Source organism: Triticum dicoccoides, chromosome 4A (genome assembly GCF_002162155.2).
Source record: "Triticum dicoccoides isolate Atlit2015 ecotype Zavitan chromosome 4A, WEW_v2.0, whole genome shotgun sequence".
In the NCBI taxonomy this organism is placed as follows: Eukaryota; Viridiplantae; Streptophyta; class Magnoliopsida; order Poales; family Poaceae; genus Triticum; species Triticum dicoccoides.
In genome coordinates, this window is record NC_041386.1 from 604535469 (window position 1) to 604554079 (window position 18611).

Consider the following 18611-nt stretch of genomic DNA (forward strand, 5'->3'; position numbering starts at 1 on the left):
GACCTATCCTCTCCCCTCTTCTCTGCTCTCTCTCTCTCTCTCTCTGCCATATGAACCCTAGCTAGGTTAACTTATGCAATATTAGTGCCATATGAACCCTAGATTAGTGCTAGGTTAGTGCTAGATTAGTGGCTATTTTTTAGTGCTAGTTAGTATGAACCCTAGGAAAGATTAGGTAGTATGAACCCTAGTTAATTAGTATGAACCCTAGTTAGGATTAACCCTAGGTAGTATGAACCCTAGGTTTCAAATTAGGACAGAAATTTAGCTAGGTTGTCAAATTAGGACAGAAATTTATCTAGGTTTCAAGTTAGGACAAAAAATTAGGTAGATTTCAAATTAGGAAGAAATTTAGGTAGGTTCAGATTACGACAGAAATTTAGGTAGGATTCAAATTATGACAGAAATTTAGCTAGGTTTCAAATTATTACAGAAATTTTCTCTCTTTTTTATTTTATAAATTCAGGTCCATATGCAGGTTGATGTTATTCTATTTATAAATTCAATGGAAGTGGTTTTATGTGTATGTGGTCAGTTTGTTATCAAATTTGACAAGTGCTGAATTTAGCTTCAAATATTGTGAAGAAAAATGACTTCTTGCACTTCACTAGCTAGCTTGCATTTTTCTTCAAGTTCTATATTTTTCTTCCTGTTATATGCAAATTGGAAGTTGATATGTGATTTGGACATGTGATATTTGAAAAATGATGGTTATGTGCAAGGTAAAGGATCTGAGTGGCCTATGTTTCACCGGAATGTTGATTCATTTTTGTTCCAGTGAATTTTAGGCGCTCGATATGTCCACTTTTTAGCAAAGGTCATGCCGAAATTTCTCGTGAATTTTGGCACGATTAGTGCTAGAAAGTAGGCATATCGAGTGCTGGGATTTGCAGCGACGGAAATGAAATGACATTCCGGCAAACCATAGATTTTTTATGTCATTACTCATTTTATTATAGTTTAAGAATTAAACTAGGAGACTTAATCATAGGAAACATGTCGAATAATGAAGAAACCGGGGCCACGCTGCAGACGAGATGGATTATGAGGGTGAACATAAGTGGCTCGACTTTTTATCTAGTAAGCACATTCATGGTTTGCAGGGCGGCCTCAATGATGGTACTGACGCCGACATCGACACCGATGGCACTGGCACCGATGGCGGCACCTAGAGCCTCGAGGATCGCTGCCCTTCCATACGAAGAGCGAACGAAGAATGAGAGAGAAAGAATAAGGGAGGCATATAAAACTAGGTTAAAAAATAGAGGTGTTTTGCGACTGTGTGTTGTTCAATCGACCATCACCTCTCATCTATTTATGAGGCGGATGGACTTCCCGTACAAGAAAAGGACTCCAAATCTCTTTCAAATCCTTCCAAAATTAGCCGAACTCGGATTCGGTGTGTCTGAGACAGCAGTTCGGTTTTTGTATTTCACATTCCAAATACGACCTCAGGTGAAGATGCGCCCCAAAACGAAATTTAACCGTTTTGACGACACGAACAACTTTCATATTGGCCGTTTTTCGATTCGAGGCCATCTTGAGGGCCGAACCGCTCGCGCGACCCATCAGACATCGTGTCTGATGCCCCAGGCCAGTTTTTACTCATGATAGGTCCGCAGTGCGTTGGCTCCAACTTTTGCATACGACCTCCGAATGAGATGATTTTTATATTATAATCGATCGTTTGGACGAGAGGAAGACAATCCGTATATAAACTTTTCTCATATGAGAATGTCTTGGAGGTCTAATCAGCCAGACAGTACTCTGCATAAAAAATCTAGTACATCGAGCACAACTTCGGCCCTTGAGATAAGATCGGATGGCGATGGCCCAAATTTCAAAGATGTTCACATCGACAATACGAAACTTTTTATGTAGATCATTTAAGGCCATTGTAATTAAGTTCTTACCTATGCGAAAATCTGATGTGAACACTACCAGAAAAACATAAGGGAAAAATAAGATTTGTGTTAGTAGTAACATTGACGGTGCAGGCGTTAGCTTTTTTTTAGGGGTAAAACACAACTTTATTCATCAAAGTCCACACGGAGTGGGATACGCCTTTGGTCATAGGACTGGCCAAACCACACGTGGCGTCCCAGAACTCTCGACAAAGCAAATTTAGCTAAGTTATGTGCTTCATAGTTGACAGAACGACTCTCGAAAGTAAACATACAATGAAAGGTAGTAGCTCTATGATTGATCTCGCTTATAATTGATGCATATCCTCCTCGTGTACCCGTGTTGATGTCCTGAATCACCTGCCGGCAATCTGATGTGATAACCAAATATCTTATATTGAGGTCCTCTGCTAGCGCCAGTGCCTCGCGCCACGCGATCGCTTCCAGAGTGGCTTTAATCGAGGGTTCCTTCGATGACCAAGGCCGAGCCACCAACGTAGCTACCACTCTCATCCCTGCAGACCGCCGCTGCCGATCCCCCACGTGATCGGACCGCTGCATCGACATGGATTTTGCAAAATCCTGGTGGTGGCCGTTTTGGTCTTTGTTGTTGCACTGCTGGGGTCACGGTGGCTATCCTGGGCCCTTGTTGCTTATTGCTCAGGACACATAGTTCATCAATAAATCGCTGGACGAAAATGTGTGTCGCTTGGGGGCTCTGGAAGATTCCTTCATTGATGGCCTTTCGGCGAGCATGCCATATTGACCATAAGGTGACCATCATGAGTATGAACTTGTCATGGGGAAGCAATTCCATCAAGGTGAATAACCAATTCTTGGCATTGGGCTCTGTTGTTGCTGTGATTTTATGTGTTACCGCTTCGTCTGTCAAAGCCCATATGCTCCGTGAGGATGAGCATTCCAACAGCGAGTGGCGCCACGAATCTTGAACTCCACACAAGCCACACTGTCTCTAATCTGTCATATGCCGATGTGCACGGACATCATTTGTTTGCAGAGACTGTTTTGAGAGTCTCCATAGGAACATGCGGATCTTACCCGGGACGTTAGTTTTCCAAAGAGATTTCCATGATCCCTCCGCTGCTCTAAAACTTGACGGACCTGTCGTTCCTTCTAACCAAGCCTCCCTCCTCTGTCTTGTTCCTACCAGCATGTTGTAAGCAAATTTAACAGAGAAGTTCCCTTTTTTGTCATAGTGTCAGGCCCAAAAATCTGGCATATTACAAGTGCATAGCGGGATACCTAGTATTACTTGAGCATCCATTGGCATAAACGTCGCTGTGACAAGTTCCTTATTCCATGCTGCTGTAGTGGGTTCTATGAGTTCCGAGACCATGATGGGGCGGTAGGTTGTTAAACATCCGTATGGTCAAAGCATTGCATCACGTGGTAGCCAGTTGTGTTCCCATATGTTTGTAGATGCCCCGTTGTCAATTCGTTTAATCAATCCTTGCTTAAGAGTGTCACGTGCTTCAATGATTGCTCTCCAGACTTGGCTAGGGTGATTCCCCAATTCTCCCGAAAGGAAATCAATGGTTGGAGAGTAGATACTTTTCAATAAGCGGGCGCTTAGTGTCTCCGAATTCTGCAGTATGCGCCAGGCCTGCCTGGCTAGCATGGCCAAGTTGAACAACTCAAAGTCTTTGAAACCGAGTCCCCCCATTCCCTTCGGCTGTGTCATCAATTTCCAAGAAACCCAGTGTGGCTTCCCCCCATTCCCTCATTGCTTCCCCACCAGAACTTTCTGATAAGCATATTCAAGTGTTCACACAACCCTCTTGGCAGCTTAAAACACGACATAGAGAAAACTAGCACAGCTTGAGCGACTGATTTCACTAACACCTCCTTGCCTGCTGATGATAGGGTACTCTCTATCCATCCTTGGACCTTGCTCCATAGCCGGTCTTTTAAGTACTTGAAAGCACCATTCTTCGAGCTACAAATGTCTGATGGCATACCCAAATACTTTTCGTTTAGCGTTTCATTCGGGACATTTAAAATGTCCTTTATATCATGTCTCCCTGTGTCCGGCACCCCCTTGCTGAAATAAATTGAAGATTTTGAGTAGTTGATGCGCTGTCTCGTCGCCTGACAATAAGTATCCAGCACATGGTACACCTCATTAGCTCCCACACCATTTGCCTTGAAAAACATCTGGCTGTCATCAGCAAAAAGAAGATGGTTCACTGGTGGCGCCGTGGGTGCTACCTGTAGACCATGCAGACCGTGCAGGTGTTCGCTGGACAAGAGCGACAAATACTATTCGCAGCCTCTTCGTCGCCTTAGAACTGTCTTTTTCCAGCCCAGCAACAAATGGAAATCAACAACCCAGCCCACTCGATCGCCAATCTAGCTGGGTCTAGACACTGCAGCGACAGCGCAGGGACGGAGGGAGTAGATGCGTGCGTGCGGGAGCTAGCATGCTAGATGAAAAAAGAACTATTGGCAGGGCAGGCTGTACGGAGAAAGCACACGGAAAACAAACATACGTGACAATAGGGTGTGTCTACAACTCGCTTGACTAAGATTTAACGTGGTCTCAGTCGAGTGATGTCAGCGTGGTTTTTTTGCTACAAGCGGCACGGCTGGATGCTGCAAACGGCGCCGAAAAATGTTGCGTTGGTATTGCATGAAACAATAATAAATGCTACAACCATTCTAACTGGAATGCTGCAACCATCAACGAAAGATGTTACAACTGATGAGATGACGTGCTACAAACCGATGAGACAGGACATGCTACAACCAGCAAGACGGATGTTGCAATCGGTACGAAAAAATGTTGCAAACGATGACATTAAATGCTGCATGGTCGACAGAGACATGGTTAAATCTCAGTGTACTGATTTTTAACAGGCGCGATGACAATAATAATAAAGCAAACTTGATGTGAAATAAGAATGTCACATCTAGATGAGATGAGGCTTAGACAGACTCATTTTATTAATTGCATGGGTGCGTACCTCATGCATGGGAAAGAAAACTGCTAGCTGGATGCATGCGTGCATGCATGAAGCTACGACAAGAGAAGAGAGTTGGACGTGGAGTAGTACAAGTGAAGTATGGCCAGAAGAAGAAGCGCGCGTGATTTGTAGCTAGGCAGATGGAAACGAAACGGCCGGAGAGGGAGAGTGATGGACCGGGCGCTGATGATTCATAATCAGCAGGACCTCTTGTCTATGATGAGGTGGCCGGTCATGTGCCAGCCCTCCTTCTCGCCAAGTTGGCCGCGCGCGTACGGGCACCGTGGCGGGATGTACGGGACTCTCTCCAGCATCTTCCACCTGGCGTTGGGGTCTTGCTGGCCGTCGGTGTGGGGCGACCACGTAGGCGTGGAGTACTCGTAGCGGCTGTGCGTGACCCGGTGGTACTTGTGGATGTCCTTGTTCTTGGCCATGTTCTCCCTGTCGAGGAGCTCCACGGAGAAGATGTCGCCGTAGGGCCTGACCGAGTGCATGAAGTGCGGCATGGAGATGGGGTCGACGGAGACGGCGGCGAGGTCGGCGGTGAAGACGATGCTCATCATGTCCGGGCTGAACACGGGGTGGTTCACGTGTCCTGCGATGGTGGGCGCGCTGTGGATCACCCGCACCGGCACCGGCACCGGCACCACGCCCATGTCCTTGGCGTTCACCAGGTAGACAGAGAAGTAGCCCGAGTCCAAGCCGTGGTCCGAAACGGGCGCGCCGCCCGGCTTACCGCGGCTCGAGGAGAAGACGATCCAGTCGCAGCCTTCCCTGGGTGACCAGCTGCAGTGGGTGTCTGTCCATGGCCCATCGGTGAGCTGGTCCACGCCGGCGTGCTCCCCCTTCTCGGCGTCTATGATGAAGAGGTTCTTGTCCTCCCTCTTCCCTCCATGGACCCTGTCCCTGCTGGAGCGGAACACGAGCTTGGTCCCCTCCGGGTTGGTGGACGGGAAGGCGCAGTTGTACTTGTGGTCGGTGAGGGGGAACGACTCCTGCTCCTCGTCCTCGGGGTCCAGCTTGGTGGACACGTTGGGGATCCTGATGATCTGCACCGGCTTCTCGATGCTGAAAGCTGGGCCTTCGCAGACGTAGAGCGTGTCCAGCTCGTCCTTCTGGTTCCACGACGTGGAGAAGACGCTCTTGTTGGACTTGGCCTTGTAGACAACGCGCGGGGCGGCTTCGCTGTCGGCCTCCACCAGCCACACGGCCTGGAACTCGTTGTCCACGAAGGCCAGCTTCTTGCCGTTCTTGGAGATGGACGGGAACACGCCCGTCACCCTATACAGCCCGACCTCCGGTTCCTCCGACTGCACCTTGTCGAACCTCTTCTCGATGCTTTTCTGCTCACCCTATATATATATACAGATCGTGTTCGGTTAGCTAATTTTGCTTACTTTTTTGAACTACTAGCTAGCTAGCTTCAGTAATGCATGCATGCACAGATAATTAATACTAATAGAGAGTTACCACGTGACACCGTGTGGTAAGCAATCCAGACAATTAAAAAAAACTAATAAAAAGTTAGGTTAATTGATTAGCTAGATAGACGCCATAGAGATGGATTGACACAATATATATAATCAAGCAAGCAATTAGGAGTGAAGTAAATACGTATTGTACTAAATAAGTACTCCCTCCGTTTCTAAATAATTGTCTTTCTAGAGATTTCAATAAGTGACTACATACGGAGCAAAATGAGTGAATCTACACTCTAAAACATGTCTACATACATCCGTATGTTGTAGTTCATTTGAGATGGCTAGAAAGACAATTATTTAGGAACGGAGGGAGTATATACTAGGACGTACGTGCGGAGTGAGCTTGTCGGTTCTGCAGCGGTGGTAGCCGATGCGTCTGCCGCCATCGAGCACGAAGGGGTTGTAGTGGTCTCCCAACGGCCTCATCCTCTGGGTGATCTGCACAGAGCACCAAGGGGTGGTCGTGTCGAAGATCTCCACGTGCCGGTACTGATCCATCACGCGCTCCACCTCCATTTCGACTTGCTTGGATTTCTGTCGGACGGTCGCCACGGCCACTCTGGTCTCGCTGATGGCCGCCGGAGTCATGGCGTCGATGCCCACCGGGGTGACCCGCTCTTCCTTGTGAGCCGCGAGGTCGTATCGGAACACGGCCCAGTCTGCGGTGTTGGTGGGCGGCGTCTTGTCGAACCCTCGGTGGAAGAAGATGACGTTGTCGCTGCCCCAGGTCGGCCAGCCGGCGTCCTTGATCACACGCCTGCGGCCATCGCCCCCCAGCCCTCGCCAGTGCACCTCCATGATCACGATGTCAGTCTTGAGGTTCTCGATCTCGCCGTTCCACTCGCTCTTCTGGAAGTTGGCCACCGCCACCATCTTCCCGGACGGCGACACGGCCGGGCTCAGATCGTACTGGCCCTGTGGAGTGAGGCGCTCGGTCTTGCCGTCGGCAAGGTCGGTCCTGTAGACCACGGTCCACGGGGTGCGCCGGGCTTTTACCTCCTCCTTGGTGGACACGTAGACGAGTGAGTGGCCCACGGTGACGCCATCCACCATGTAGCCGCCGGCGATGCAGCCGCTGTCCTCCATGCGCACGCCTAAATCGTCCAAGCCATAGATGTCGCCCAGCAGGCTCAGCACCTTCACCTTGCCCCCGGTAGAGCGGCGCAGAGCTAGGTGCAGCGTCTCAAGGCCGCGGTCCCTCTCGGAGACGAAAACCATGCCGGTGACGTGGCCCGTGTCCACGTCCTCCAGGGTGGCGCCGCAGTCGGAGGCCAGCTCGGGGTTCTTCTTGCCCAGGAAACCCAGGATCTCCTTGAGCGCCGCCGGCGGGACGGGCCGGCCGTTCTGGTTGTATGACGCGTCGTCGGTGAGGAGAAGCTCGTCCTCGGCAGATGACGGCGGCGGATCAGCCGGGCAGGAGAAGATGTCCAGGGGCACAGGTGGCCTGTAGGTCCCGAAGAAGAAGATGCTGCCGCGGCTCTCCCCCATTGGTATATTATATGGAGTAGTATGTAGTGAAAGAAACAAAGAAGAAAGTGTCGCTACTTGTGATTGTGTGTGGTTGGATGATATAGTCCCTCCTCTCGGATGGCTGATTTATTTATAGTTGGATCCAGTGATCGTTTCAAGACTAGCTACTCCAGCTTGCTTTCAGTGCAGCATCCTCGACGTCACCGACTGTACGTCATCATTTCAAAACTTAAGATGGGTGATCCATCCATGTTAGTATCTCCGTCTCGTTTACTATTCCCATCTTATTTTGGGTTCAATTTTGACCATATATTTAACCAGCAAGATGTTAATACATGTCGTCGAAAATTATGTTGTTGGATTCGTATTTGAATGTAGTTTTTGTTGATATTATTTTTTTCAACAAATAACATTTATGTTGTTAGTTAAAATCATTGTTAAAATATGTCCCACTATACGATGAGGACTAGTAAACCAGAATGGAGGTAGTAGCATTTTAGGTACATGACTACGGTGGCGGGTTCGCTGCCCCTATGGTCTCTGTCTTCACCGGTACCGACCGTCCGCCCAGAGACACCTTTGGCTCATATTGGCCAATCCCCTTCGACGTAGCAGCCGCCACCCCGTTCTTCTCTAACTGACGAGCTCAACGTCTAAGGGCATGCGTGGACAGGTTGCACGCAATTGGGACCCTATTTGTTCGAAAAGGAGGAATACCCCTGCCCTCTGCATCAAAGCGACGCATACATTCATTTTATTATATTATTGCACGGAACCCAAAAATACAGATGCATGGATCAATCCAAAGCCATCTTCCTGGCAGCTATTGTCGCTACACCAACAACCTTGATGACGTGCCCTGACCGCATATCAACACACTACATATATTCTAGTGGCCTCAACAAGCCACCCGATGGCAGACCAAGAGAATCAACGGTTCTAGCTAGACCCTCTGCACGCAACTCTAGGATCAACAACCACCATCTTTCGTTGTCCCACCTTCAGGAGTGACCAACGTATCCACCTCGTCGGGCCATACTATCATCGATGTCACCGCGACGCCACACGACAAAACCATCATGCGCGTATCCATCCACACGCGCCCGTCGGCGAATCTCAGTTGCGCCATGCCGCCGAGTTCCACCCTCGACCTTGCGGTAGATGTAACACCGCTCCTCCTCTTGTCCCCTCCAGCCAGCACTTGCTCCAAAGCTATACCCCAAGAGGGAGACTGAAGGCGTCGTCATCATCTGATCCGGTAGACGTAGATCTTGGGTTTCCCCCAGAACATCCTGATCGAGTTGACGTGACTTGCAACAATGATTGCTCGAGAAGAAAACGACATTAGAGATTCCGCCATCATCCACCAAGACCTCAATCAGGCACAATTTTCACCGGAAGTCGAGTTGTCCCGATCTCGCAGCTGGTTGGAACCGCGCGTGCCTCGCCATGAAGAAGTATGCCGCCGCCGGTACTCCGGCAGAGATCCTCCATCCCCTCTTTTGACATAGGCATAGTGATTGTCCTTTTTTTACTCCACTGGTGCTGATATGCCAGCTTTTATCTTTTTTTTAGACTGTGTTTGGCAGTATGCATCATAACTATGCAAAGGTCGGGTATTATTCATCATCATTCGTATTCACTTGATGCTACATTCTGAGTTAATAAAAGCGCCATTTAGAGAGAGAGAGAGAGAGAGAGAGAGAGAGAGAGAGAGAGAGAGAGTACACCTGACTAGTTCTGCTAGCTCGATAATCATACATCTACATAACCAGCTACGAAAACCTACGTAAACTGCCTATCTAATCTTCTCGCCCCCCTTGATTTTCAGGGGGTGGGCCCCGTCCCCCCTAATGATCCACTAATGATGCTCCACGTCGCTATTTACGAAAGCACGTAACACATAATTTGTAGGTTAGCTAAAAGTTAGTGACCTTGGTTAGGTTTCTCTTTCAGTTCCGTGACAGCTGAGAAAGAGTAATTTCATGGAGTTTTGCCATAGCACTATATATGGATCTATTTCCCTCCTATTTCTCCCCCTCAATTTTTATCCTCATCCTATAATACCCCCTAGCTTCAACCTGGGTCTCTATGTTGCACCGGAGGGGAAGTTTTTCAGTCGAATGTTTAGCTGCAAAGTGTTGAAGAAGATAGAAGGTAAGAACATCTACTACCGCATACACCTAATCAGGCCCCTCAAACGTCTGTGGACGCGCCGTGGGCGTCCACGGACAGTGACCGGTCATGCCTTGAAATTTTTTTCCACAGCTAAGTCCCCACTTTTCCCCATTACATCTGGTCATATGCATGTGATTGATGGAGATGAAAAAATAGAAAAAAGAGAAAAACTAAAAAAAAAAGAGAAAAGATGATCCGTGGTCGGCCAAATCCTATGTGACGGACGCAGGTCCATTGACGGGACACGTCCGGACATTTCTCGTATTGCCCCCATATATGAGAAGTGCCGAACAGCCTGGGTGTTTTAGAAGGCTTTGAGGGGTTCAGTTGAGTCAATATTTTTTTCTTCTCCCTCTTCTCTGATCAATGGTCGTGTGTCCGTTTGATCAATTTGGAGAGTACAGCCGTAGATGCTCTAAGTCATGCCAACCACGATCTAATCTAACTGTCCGAGCACGTACGTACAATCTGGGGTCATGCATATCGTTTGTGTTGTGATGATATAACTACTCTTGACCTAAAGGTTGATATATATTAGGGCGGTTGTGTGTGAACGGTCAAGACAGGCATGCATTCATGACCGCAAACAACGACCGACACGATGATGACTTGCTGGATGGAGAAAGCTAGCGATATGCAAATCCAAATTCCATGCATTTCTCACCAGTGCAAACCAAACGAGAGAGAGAAAGTTTCTTTTAGAGCACATGTAGCTATGCCGCATCACCGGATTAATTACATGCATGCCTCCTTCAGTCCATCAATAGTTCCCTTCTTATGAACGTAGAGTATTTGCTCATGAGCTCAAATGCTCCATGATGAGCAGTAAAATTGAAAAAAAATTAGTGAAAAAATATTAAATTCTAAATTTGTTTTTTGTTAAACTTCGACAAATGTTTTCTATGCTTGTACAATTTCAGCACGAAGTGACATTCCTGGAAGTCGTGGTAAAACAAAACAAAATCCATGTTCCCAAAAATGCTAGTTTTGAAAATATTTTGAGTGCTAATTTTACTTTTTCTGCCATGATTTCCACAAATGTCATTTCGTTCTGAAAATTCGCAAACATATAAAAAAATTGTCAAAGTTTAACACGAAAAAAATTCAGAACTTTTTGAATTTGTTTACTATTTTTTTTGATTTTATTGTTCATCGGGGTGCATTTGTGCTAGGGATCAGAATATAACCGTTGCCTTCTGATGCGCTACTATGAAATTATTTTTTATATGTCCATTTCAACCGGCAACTGAGGGCACGTATGATGAATTTAGATAGTTTGTATTTAGGAGTGTCACAGTTGTTTGGTCCACCTAAAATAACAAATTGTATTGTACTCTAGCATCTGGGTTAAAGAATACGAAAACACTAACGCCCACACGTGTGGCCGTTAGCCAACTCGCCCACACGCCTTCATCACCATCCAGCGCCTTTTGCACGAATCTTGGCATGAAAAGGCTGTTTTTGTGTGCCACGTAGGACAACTCGTGCGTGTGGCGTGTGAGGGAGTTCGCCCGCATGCCGGTTTTCTCTCCGCGGTCAACGGTTGCCAGTTGGGGCGTGCGATGGAACTGCTGTCGCGCCCGCACGCCGCACACCACCTCTGTTCCCCGTCTTTCACGACTGCCCATTCTCTCACTCTCCCACACCCAAGCTATCATTTGCCATGTTTTTGAAGGATACATGGCAACTATCCTATTTTGTGATTGTAAGCAGATGACAACTCTCTTTTACCCGAACATGTTATTTATTGCCACGTCTGTTTGTAGCGCTACATGGCAACTGTCTAGTGTTAGTAGGTGGCAACTCCTAAAGATACCACCGTCGCCCACATGCCCGTCTCCTCTCTCACACACCAAAAGCTATCAGTTGCCATGTGTTTTTGCAGGGGTACATGGCAACTGTCCTAGCGTGCTTGTAAGCAGATGGCAACTCTCTCTTTTACCCGGAACATGTTTTTTGCCATGTTTTTTAGTGCTACATGGCAACTGTCCAGTGTTAGTAGGTGGCAACCCCTAAAGTTTTTCAAATCATGGTTACCGTAGTAGACCAGACCATACATGGCAACAGCTGCAGTTGCCCAAAAATGGCATCCGACACTTGACCTAAGATAGCAACTGCAGTTGAGCAACCATGACAACTGTAGTTGTCCGACATGGCAATTGTAGTTCAGCAACATGGCAACTGCAGTTCAGCAACATGGCAACATGGCAACTGAAGAGGGTCCGGACCATGGCAATCGCGGCGGGACGCGTGGTTACTGCCACACGGGGCGTGTGGCTCGCAGGCGGGGAGGGGCGACGGCCGAGACGGGGTCGTGCGGGCCACGTGCTCGCTCGCCCGGACGTGCTCGTGTGGGGCGATCGCGCTGCACCGAACGTGCGGGCTGTGGAGGGGTGCGCCCGAACGCCGTCGTGCGGGCGGGGTTGTCTCCGTGCCACACAGGGCGCGCGGCACAACTACCCGATACACCACATGTGTGGCAGTTATCGGCGTCCAAAGAATATTGACGCTTTGTAGATCAAAGTTTCGAACATCTACGACGAAGGATTGAATGGCTATCATGCAATCGTTTACTTCATGTGGCATAAAGCTTGTCAAACATCCATTGCAGAAATATACGATGAAGATAGAAGTTTCTACAAATATCCATTGGAACGTGTGGGTCATCTAGTTTTCCAAACATACACGTACAATCTAGGTTCATGCATACCAATGAATATTGTGACATAATAACTCTTGGCCAGCCGGTTAACAAATACATGGTCTATGTGTGAACGATCAAGACGGGCATGCATTCAAGATCAGGTACAACCACCGAGACGATGAGGACTTGATGGATGCAGAAGATAGCACCTTATTTGACACAGCACCAACCTCACCACTTGCACTACTAGACAAAGATGAAACACTAATACCTTTGGACCAATAGGGAGAGAAAAGGGAGCCCACCCCCCTCCTCCAGCCGTCGGAGCAGCGGACAGAGAGGGATGGAGATAACCGCGCTCGTTGGCGTCCAAACAAGGCAAGAACTGCCGCCTCTCTATCACAAGGTGAAGAGAGTGAAGTGGTTGGATGGACGCGCTTGAGATCTCTTCAAGAAACATGGTCCAATTTGACATAGCCCAAATGTTGATGTGTTGGTTTCGCTTGTGGTTGCCCAGGCGAACAGAAAGCGATCCATTTGTGCCGGGCAGATCCGCGCCGTTCTCTTCTCCAGACGGCCTCACTATCGACATGGGAGGAGAGGAAACTGGTCTGGCCAGGTGGACCTGTGTACGGTAGGGTAGTTTCTTCTAGCCTAGTTGTGTAGTTTCTGCCATCCATCTCTTTGACTCCAGTGGTGGCGATAGGGGCAAACAATGATTCACCACATGAAGATGAAGTTCTTGTTGTCTTTGTTAGTGGATATGGGTGCCTGGCTATTCCGGCTTGCTGCTGATCTTCAGATCTATTGGATTTCGCCGGTGGTAGTGTGTGAACGTGCTCGAGACCTATCAAGCCGGCGCATGTGGTGATGCGTTGTTGATCCATCATTCCAGTGTGCTGGTCTGTTTGGATCGAAGGTGAAGACTTCCCATCTGTCATTAATCTGTGCGCTCATCCAAGGTTTCCTTCCTGCTCTGGGAGGGCGCGGCGGCGACATCAGCATGTCCTCATCTCGCGCTGGTATGTGTGGTGAATCTGTTTCCAGGGACCTATTTGTAATTTCATTTCTCTATGGAGTGAGTTGTACCATAACTTAATTTCAATATAAGTATGGGCCCTATTCGCAAAAAACTTGGTCCAATTTTAGGCTGCTTTGGAGCCAAAGGAAGCCTGTAAGGGCATCTCCAGCCGTTGGCCCCCCAGGGGGCGTCTAAAAGTGCCGCCTGGGGGTGAGCCGGCGCAAAAAATGGCCCTGGGGGCGAGTCGGCCCCCAGGGCCGCCCCCAGGCGCGAATTAAAAAACAAAAAAAAGAAAGTTCGGCGAAGTTATGATAAAACTAGTTAAATTTCGGCCAAACATGGCAAATTTCGGTGAAATTCGTTCAAACATTACATTAACCTAATCTAAAAAAAAAGAAAGGGGGAAGTCATCACCGCCGTCGCCGCCATCGTCGTCGTCAGCCTTCTCCTCCTTGACGCGGGCGCCCCTGCTGGACCCCTGCCCGGCGTCACCATGGCGAACAGGCGGCGGCGCGTAGTCGTCGTCGTCGCTGTCGCACAAGACGACGACCCCGCCTTCCTCGCGGCCGCGTCGGCGCTCCTCGAAGCGGCGTAGGGCGGCGCGCTGGCGCTCCTTCTCCTTCTTGCGGCGCGCCTTCTCCATCGCAATGGAGTCCTGGCGCGCCCATTCGAGGTCGGCGTCGTCGTCGTCGGCGAACTCGGCCTTCACCGGCGCCAGGCCCGGCTCCGTCTTCACCGGCGCCAGCCCCGGCTCCGTCTTCGGCTTGACGAAGCGCGGAGGAGCCGACGAGGGGGCGCGCCGGCCGCCCTCGTTGATGACGATGCCGGCGTTGCGAGTGCGCCGGCCGAGCGGCGTCTCCGCCGCGGGCTCGGCCTTGACGCCGAGCAGCGCCGGAGAGCCGGAAGAGTGGGAAGAAGAACGGGACGAGGAGGAGGAAGAAGAGGATGCGCCGAACCTTCTTGGAGCCCATGGCCCGGCGCGTCGGTGCTGCGCCGGGGCGGCCACCCTCGCCGGGGTTACGCCAACGGCGGGTCGTTGCCGCCCTCGAGGTACGTGAGCACGCCCTCGAGTGTGCGGCCGGGGACGCCCCACCAGAGGTAGCGTCCCTCGCTGTTCTGCCGGCTGCCGACCACCGGCACGCCGTTGGTGGACGCCAAGCGCTGCTGTTGGCGGCGCTCGAAATACGCCGCCCAGGCCGCGTGGTTGTCGGCGGCGTACTGGGGGAGGGAGAGCTCGGCATCGGTGAGGGACGCGCGCACGATGTCGACCTCCTCGACGAAGTACCTCGGGTCCGCCGCGGCGTCGGGCAACGGGGGAATGGGCACTCCCCCGGCGCTGAGTCTCCACCCCGTCGGCCCGGCGCACATGTCCGGCGGCGCCGGGATGTTCGCCTGGAACAGGAGCCACGACTCCTGTTTGCGCAGCGAACGGCGGCCAAAACCGTTGGCCACCGCCGTATCTCCGGGGGAAGTGCTCTGCCATGGCGAAGGAGGGGCTGAGCGGGCTCGGAAGAGGTAGAGGGAGGGGCTGGGTGGCGGCGCTCGAGGAGAGAGGAAGGGCTGGACGGCGGCGAGGGGCGGGGCTGGTGTGGGCGCAGGTGAGCGGAGGCCGCCGGCTTTTATAGCCGGGCCGCGCCGTATGTACGCGAGCGAGGGAGTGGAGGCGTCGGCGCGCCGTCCCGTGAACGCGCCGCCCGTGAGGAATCAATGTCAAGGCTGACCGGCGGCAGCCTTGCCATTGATTCCCCGCGGGAACCGAGGCCGTTGGGGGAAGACGAGGCGCCGAGTTGCTGACGCGGCTGGCCCGCGTCTGTTTCGCGCCAAAACAGCTCGCCCCGGCCCCCCGGGGCCCCCAGCGCGCTGGGTTCGGCCTGGGTCCGCCGACGCTATTTTCGGCCCAAGCCGGCGAAAATCAGGCTCCTGGGGGCGCGACTGGGCCGTTTTTTCGGCGCCAACGCGAAAAAATCGCCTGGGGAGGCCTTCCTGGGGGCGCGGCTGGAGATGCCCTAAGAGAAATGGAAGGAGACCGTTTCATAGGATTAAATATCTTTTATGTGTTTGGAACAGAGGAAAAAGCAACCGTGGAACATAGGAAAGTTTGCAATCCTCCCTTTTCACGGAAAAAGTGAACATTTGGTTCGACCTCTTCTTTTTCTCGTATCTCTGCATAACTTATATGGTTAGGTTCTTTGTGGTGAAACTAGTCCATCAGGTTTTAAGTCTTAGACTTGACACTGGTGCTCGCATTTTTCTAAATTTATTTTAGATTTTTTGAAGATGTTCGTTTAGTGGAAGAAGACGTTCCCATTGAGTATGAGACGGTTGTGGTGACTTTATCAACCTCGAGATGTTGTATCTCCGAGGTGCTCATAAGGGTACAGTGTGAATGCGTGTGTTCGTACTAGGGTGAGTGTATGGATGTGTATGTGGAAATTTACGATTTGTACTGTGTTAAAAAATAGAATTTTTTTGGTGTAACCGTGTACTACTAATTTTTTTTCCTCTATACACGCACGAGGGTTGCATACTTTTTTCTCCTATGTCAAGTATTATTAAAATATTCAGCCAATGGTTTTAAAGTCAATGCTTAATAAGTGGTAAAATGAGAATTTCTGATACAACTTTTGAGAAATTCGAAAAATTCATTGTACTAATTTGGTATCTCCTGCAAAACTAAAAATTCCATTATACTAGTTCATGCAAAAAATTGAACCCAAATGATAAGTGCCACACGTGTGACACGAAATAACATGGTCCAAACGCCTTCATTACCTTCTATTTTGCCACATCAAATAGTATGACATCAGCGGGTTTTTTCTAGTTTTTCGGAATTAAAAATGTTTATCTCTTAAAAAAATCTGATTTAAAATGTGTTTTCATCATTAAATCCGTCTCGACTAGATCTTCATAACTAGATTCCATATTAATATGTTTCGACGACTTTTTGGGGGGGACAAAAGTTGCCATAGTGTTTACACTAAAGTTGCAATTTTAAAATTTCATCTATTTTTCTTCTATATTTAAAATTTTAATTTTATTTCAACTACTTCTCACCACAAATTTTATTAATTGACCATGGCAATTTTTAGTAACTAACAACGACAAACTTAATTCATGGATCATGGCAATTTTTAGTAATTTATGATAGCCATTTTAGTTTATAGATCATGGCAATTTTAATATTTTGACCATGGCAATTCTAGTGTTTTGACCATGGAAAATAATTTTTTATATCAGCCATGGCAATTTTTTGTGCATGTATCATGGCAAATTTAAGTAATTCACCATGGCAATTTTAGTTTCTGGTTCATGGCAAATTTGAGTAATGGACCATGCATTTTTAAAGTAATTGACGATGATTTTTTTAATTATGAACAATGTAAAAAATATTTCATGGATCATGGCAGGTGTAGTTTCTTAATTTATTTTTTTATAACATGTCAAAATTTGCTTTAAATATAGAAGAAAAAGTAGTTGAAATATATCATGGTAACTTCAATGTAAACATCATGTCAATTTATGTTAAATAGATATGACAACATTTGACCGCTAAAAAATATCGTCCAAACATATCGATAGTGGATCTAGTTTTGAAGTTCTCGTTGCGACAGATTTAATGGTGAAAACGGATTTTCAATCAAATTTGTCATTTAAGAGATAAAACATTTTAAAGATTGAAAAACCTAAAAGATTTCCGTTGATATCATCAGTTTACTTTCCTGTTTGCATGTATGTGCGAAAAAAAAGGTTGTTGTGTCACAATAGATGGCTAGAAGGGCGTGTGGCGCGACCTACTTCAGCCTATACGTGTGGCACTTATCAGGGTCCAAATTAAAACGCTTTGTGAAATTCAAGATATTAGGAGAGCATCTTCATGCATCACGAAGAAATGGTTCCAGCATGATACTTTTCATTCACTAAAAGTATATGAGTACATATTTGATTACAGAATCTGAAAAAAATTAGTTAGTCACTCATGTATTACTCTTTAATGATGCAATCCATAATCAATATGCTCTGCCTGCATTCGCAAAAGAAAAATGTGCTTTGCCTGCAATCACTCCCTGCCAAGGGACCACTACACCACGGGAGCACTGCATTTATGTTACTAATTCTCCTTCTGTTTTATTTACTTCACATATTAGATTTAGTCAAATTCAAGCTTCGTAAACTTTCATAATGTTTATAGACAAAATATTAACATATACAATAACAAATCAATATCATTAGATTCATTACTGAATGTACTTTCACATCGTATACATTTGTTATGATAAAGGGTTGTATTCTTTTCTATAAACTTGGTCAAACTTTACGAAGGGAGTACACAACGTGTATTGCATCTGAAACTATTTTTTGAACGACAGTTTGATTCATCTCCATGCACCTGTTGCCAGTATTTATATTGCGGGAGGGTAGCAAGTTAGAAAAAAAAATCATTGTTCAAACAAGCACGTACAATCTGGGGTCATGCCTATCACTGGATGTTGTCACATAACTACTCTTGCCTGCCCGTTCATTACTACTCCATTAAGAGTATGGTGTATGTGTGTGAACGATCATGACGGGTATGAATTCATGACCAGAACAACTACCGACACAATGCCAACTTGATGAACGGTGAACATAGCGATCTACAAATCCATATGCATATATCCCGGGACTAATGTGAGCATTAGTCCCTGTTCAAGCGGGTAGGCCGTCGGGAAGGCATTAGCCCCGGTTCAAATGGGACATTTAGTTGTTTAGCCTTTAATAATAGTTGATAGAATTAGTTTTGCTATATTAAAAAGTAATTGTTTTTGCCACTTTAATAGAGCGTGACTTTGCCTTGGTTAACCTTAGTTGTGACTCTGGCTGAGACGGTGCTAGCAGATGTAGTCGACGGTAGAATTGGATGGACACCATCCAGGACTAAAGGGGTTCAAA

General features: G+C 48.0%; 1 protein-coding gene across 1 annotated transcript; it reads right to left on the reverse strand.

Moving 5' to 3' along the window:
* Nucleotides 1–4844: 4844 nt before the first annotated feature.
* On the reverse strand, nucleotides 4845–7899 carry LOC119287242. The gene is made up of 2 exons (XM_037566765.1): nucleotides 6700–7899; nucleotides 4845–6240 (listed from the first exon to the last, which is right to left on the reverse strand). Exons 1-2 carry the CDS (start codon nucleotides 7855–7857, stop codon nucleotides 5086–5088), a joined length of 2313 nt encoding a protein of 770 aa, XP_037422662.1. The 5' UTR covers nucleotides 7858–7899; the 3' UTR covers nucleotides 4845–5085.
* Nucleotides 7900–18611: the final 10712 nt, after the last annotated feature.

Bases quoted from the DNA above. Each gene is read 5' to 3' on its own strand.
- LOC119287242 (XM_037566765.1), bottom strand. From the start codon at position 7,857: ATGGGGGAGAGCCGCGGCAGCATCTTCTTCTTCGGGACCTACAGGCCA. The intron at 6,241-6,699 runs GTACGTCCTAGT...ATATATATATAG, and splicing joins CCGACAAGCTCACTCCGCAC to GGTGAGCAGAAAAGCATCGA.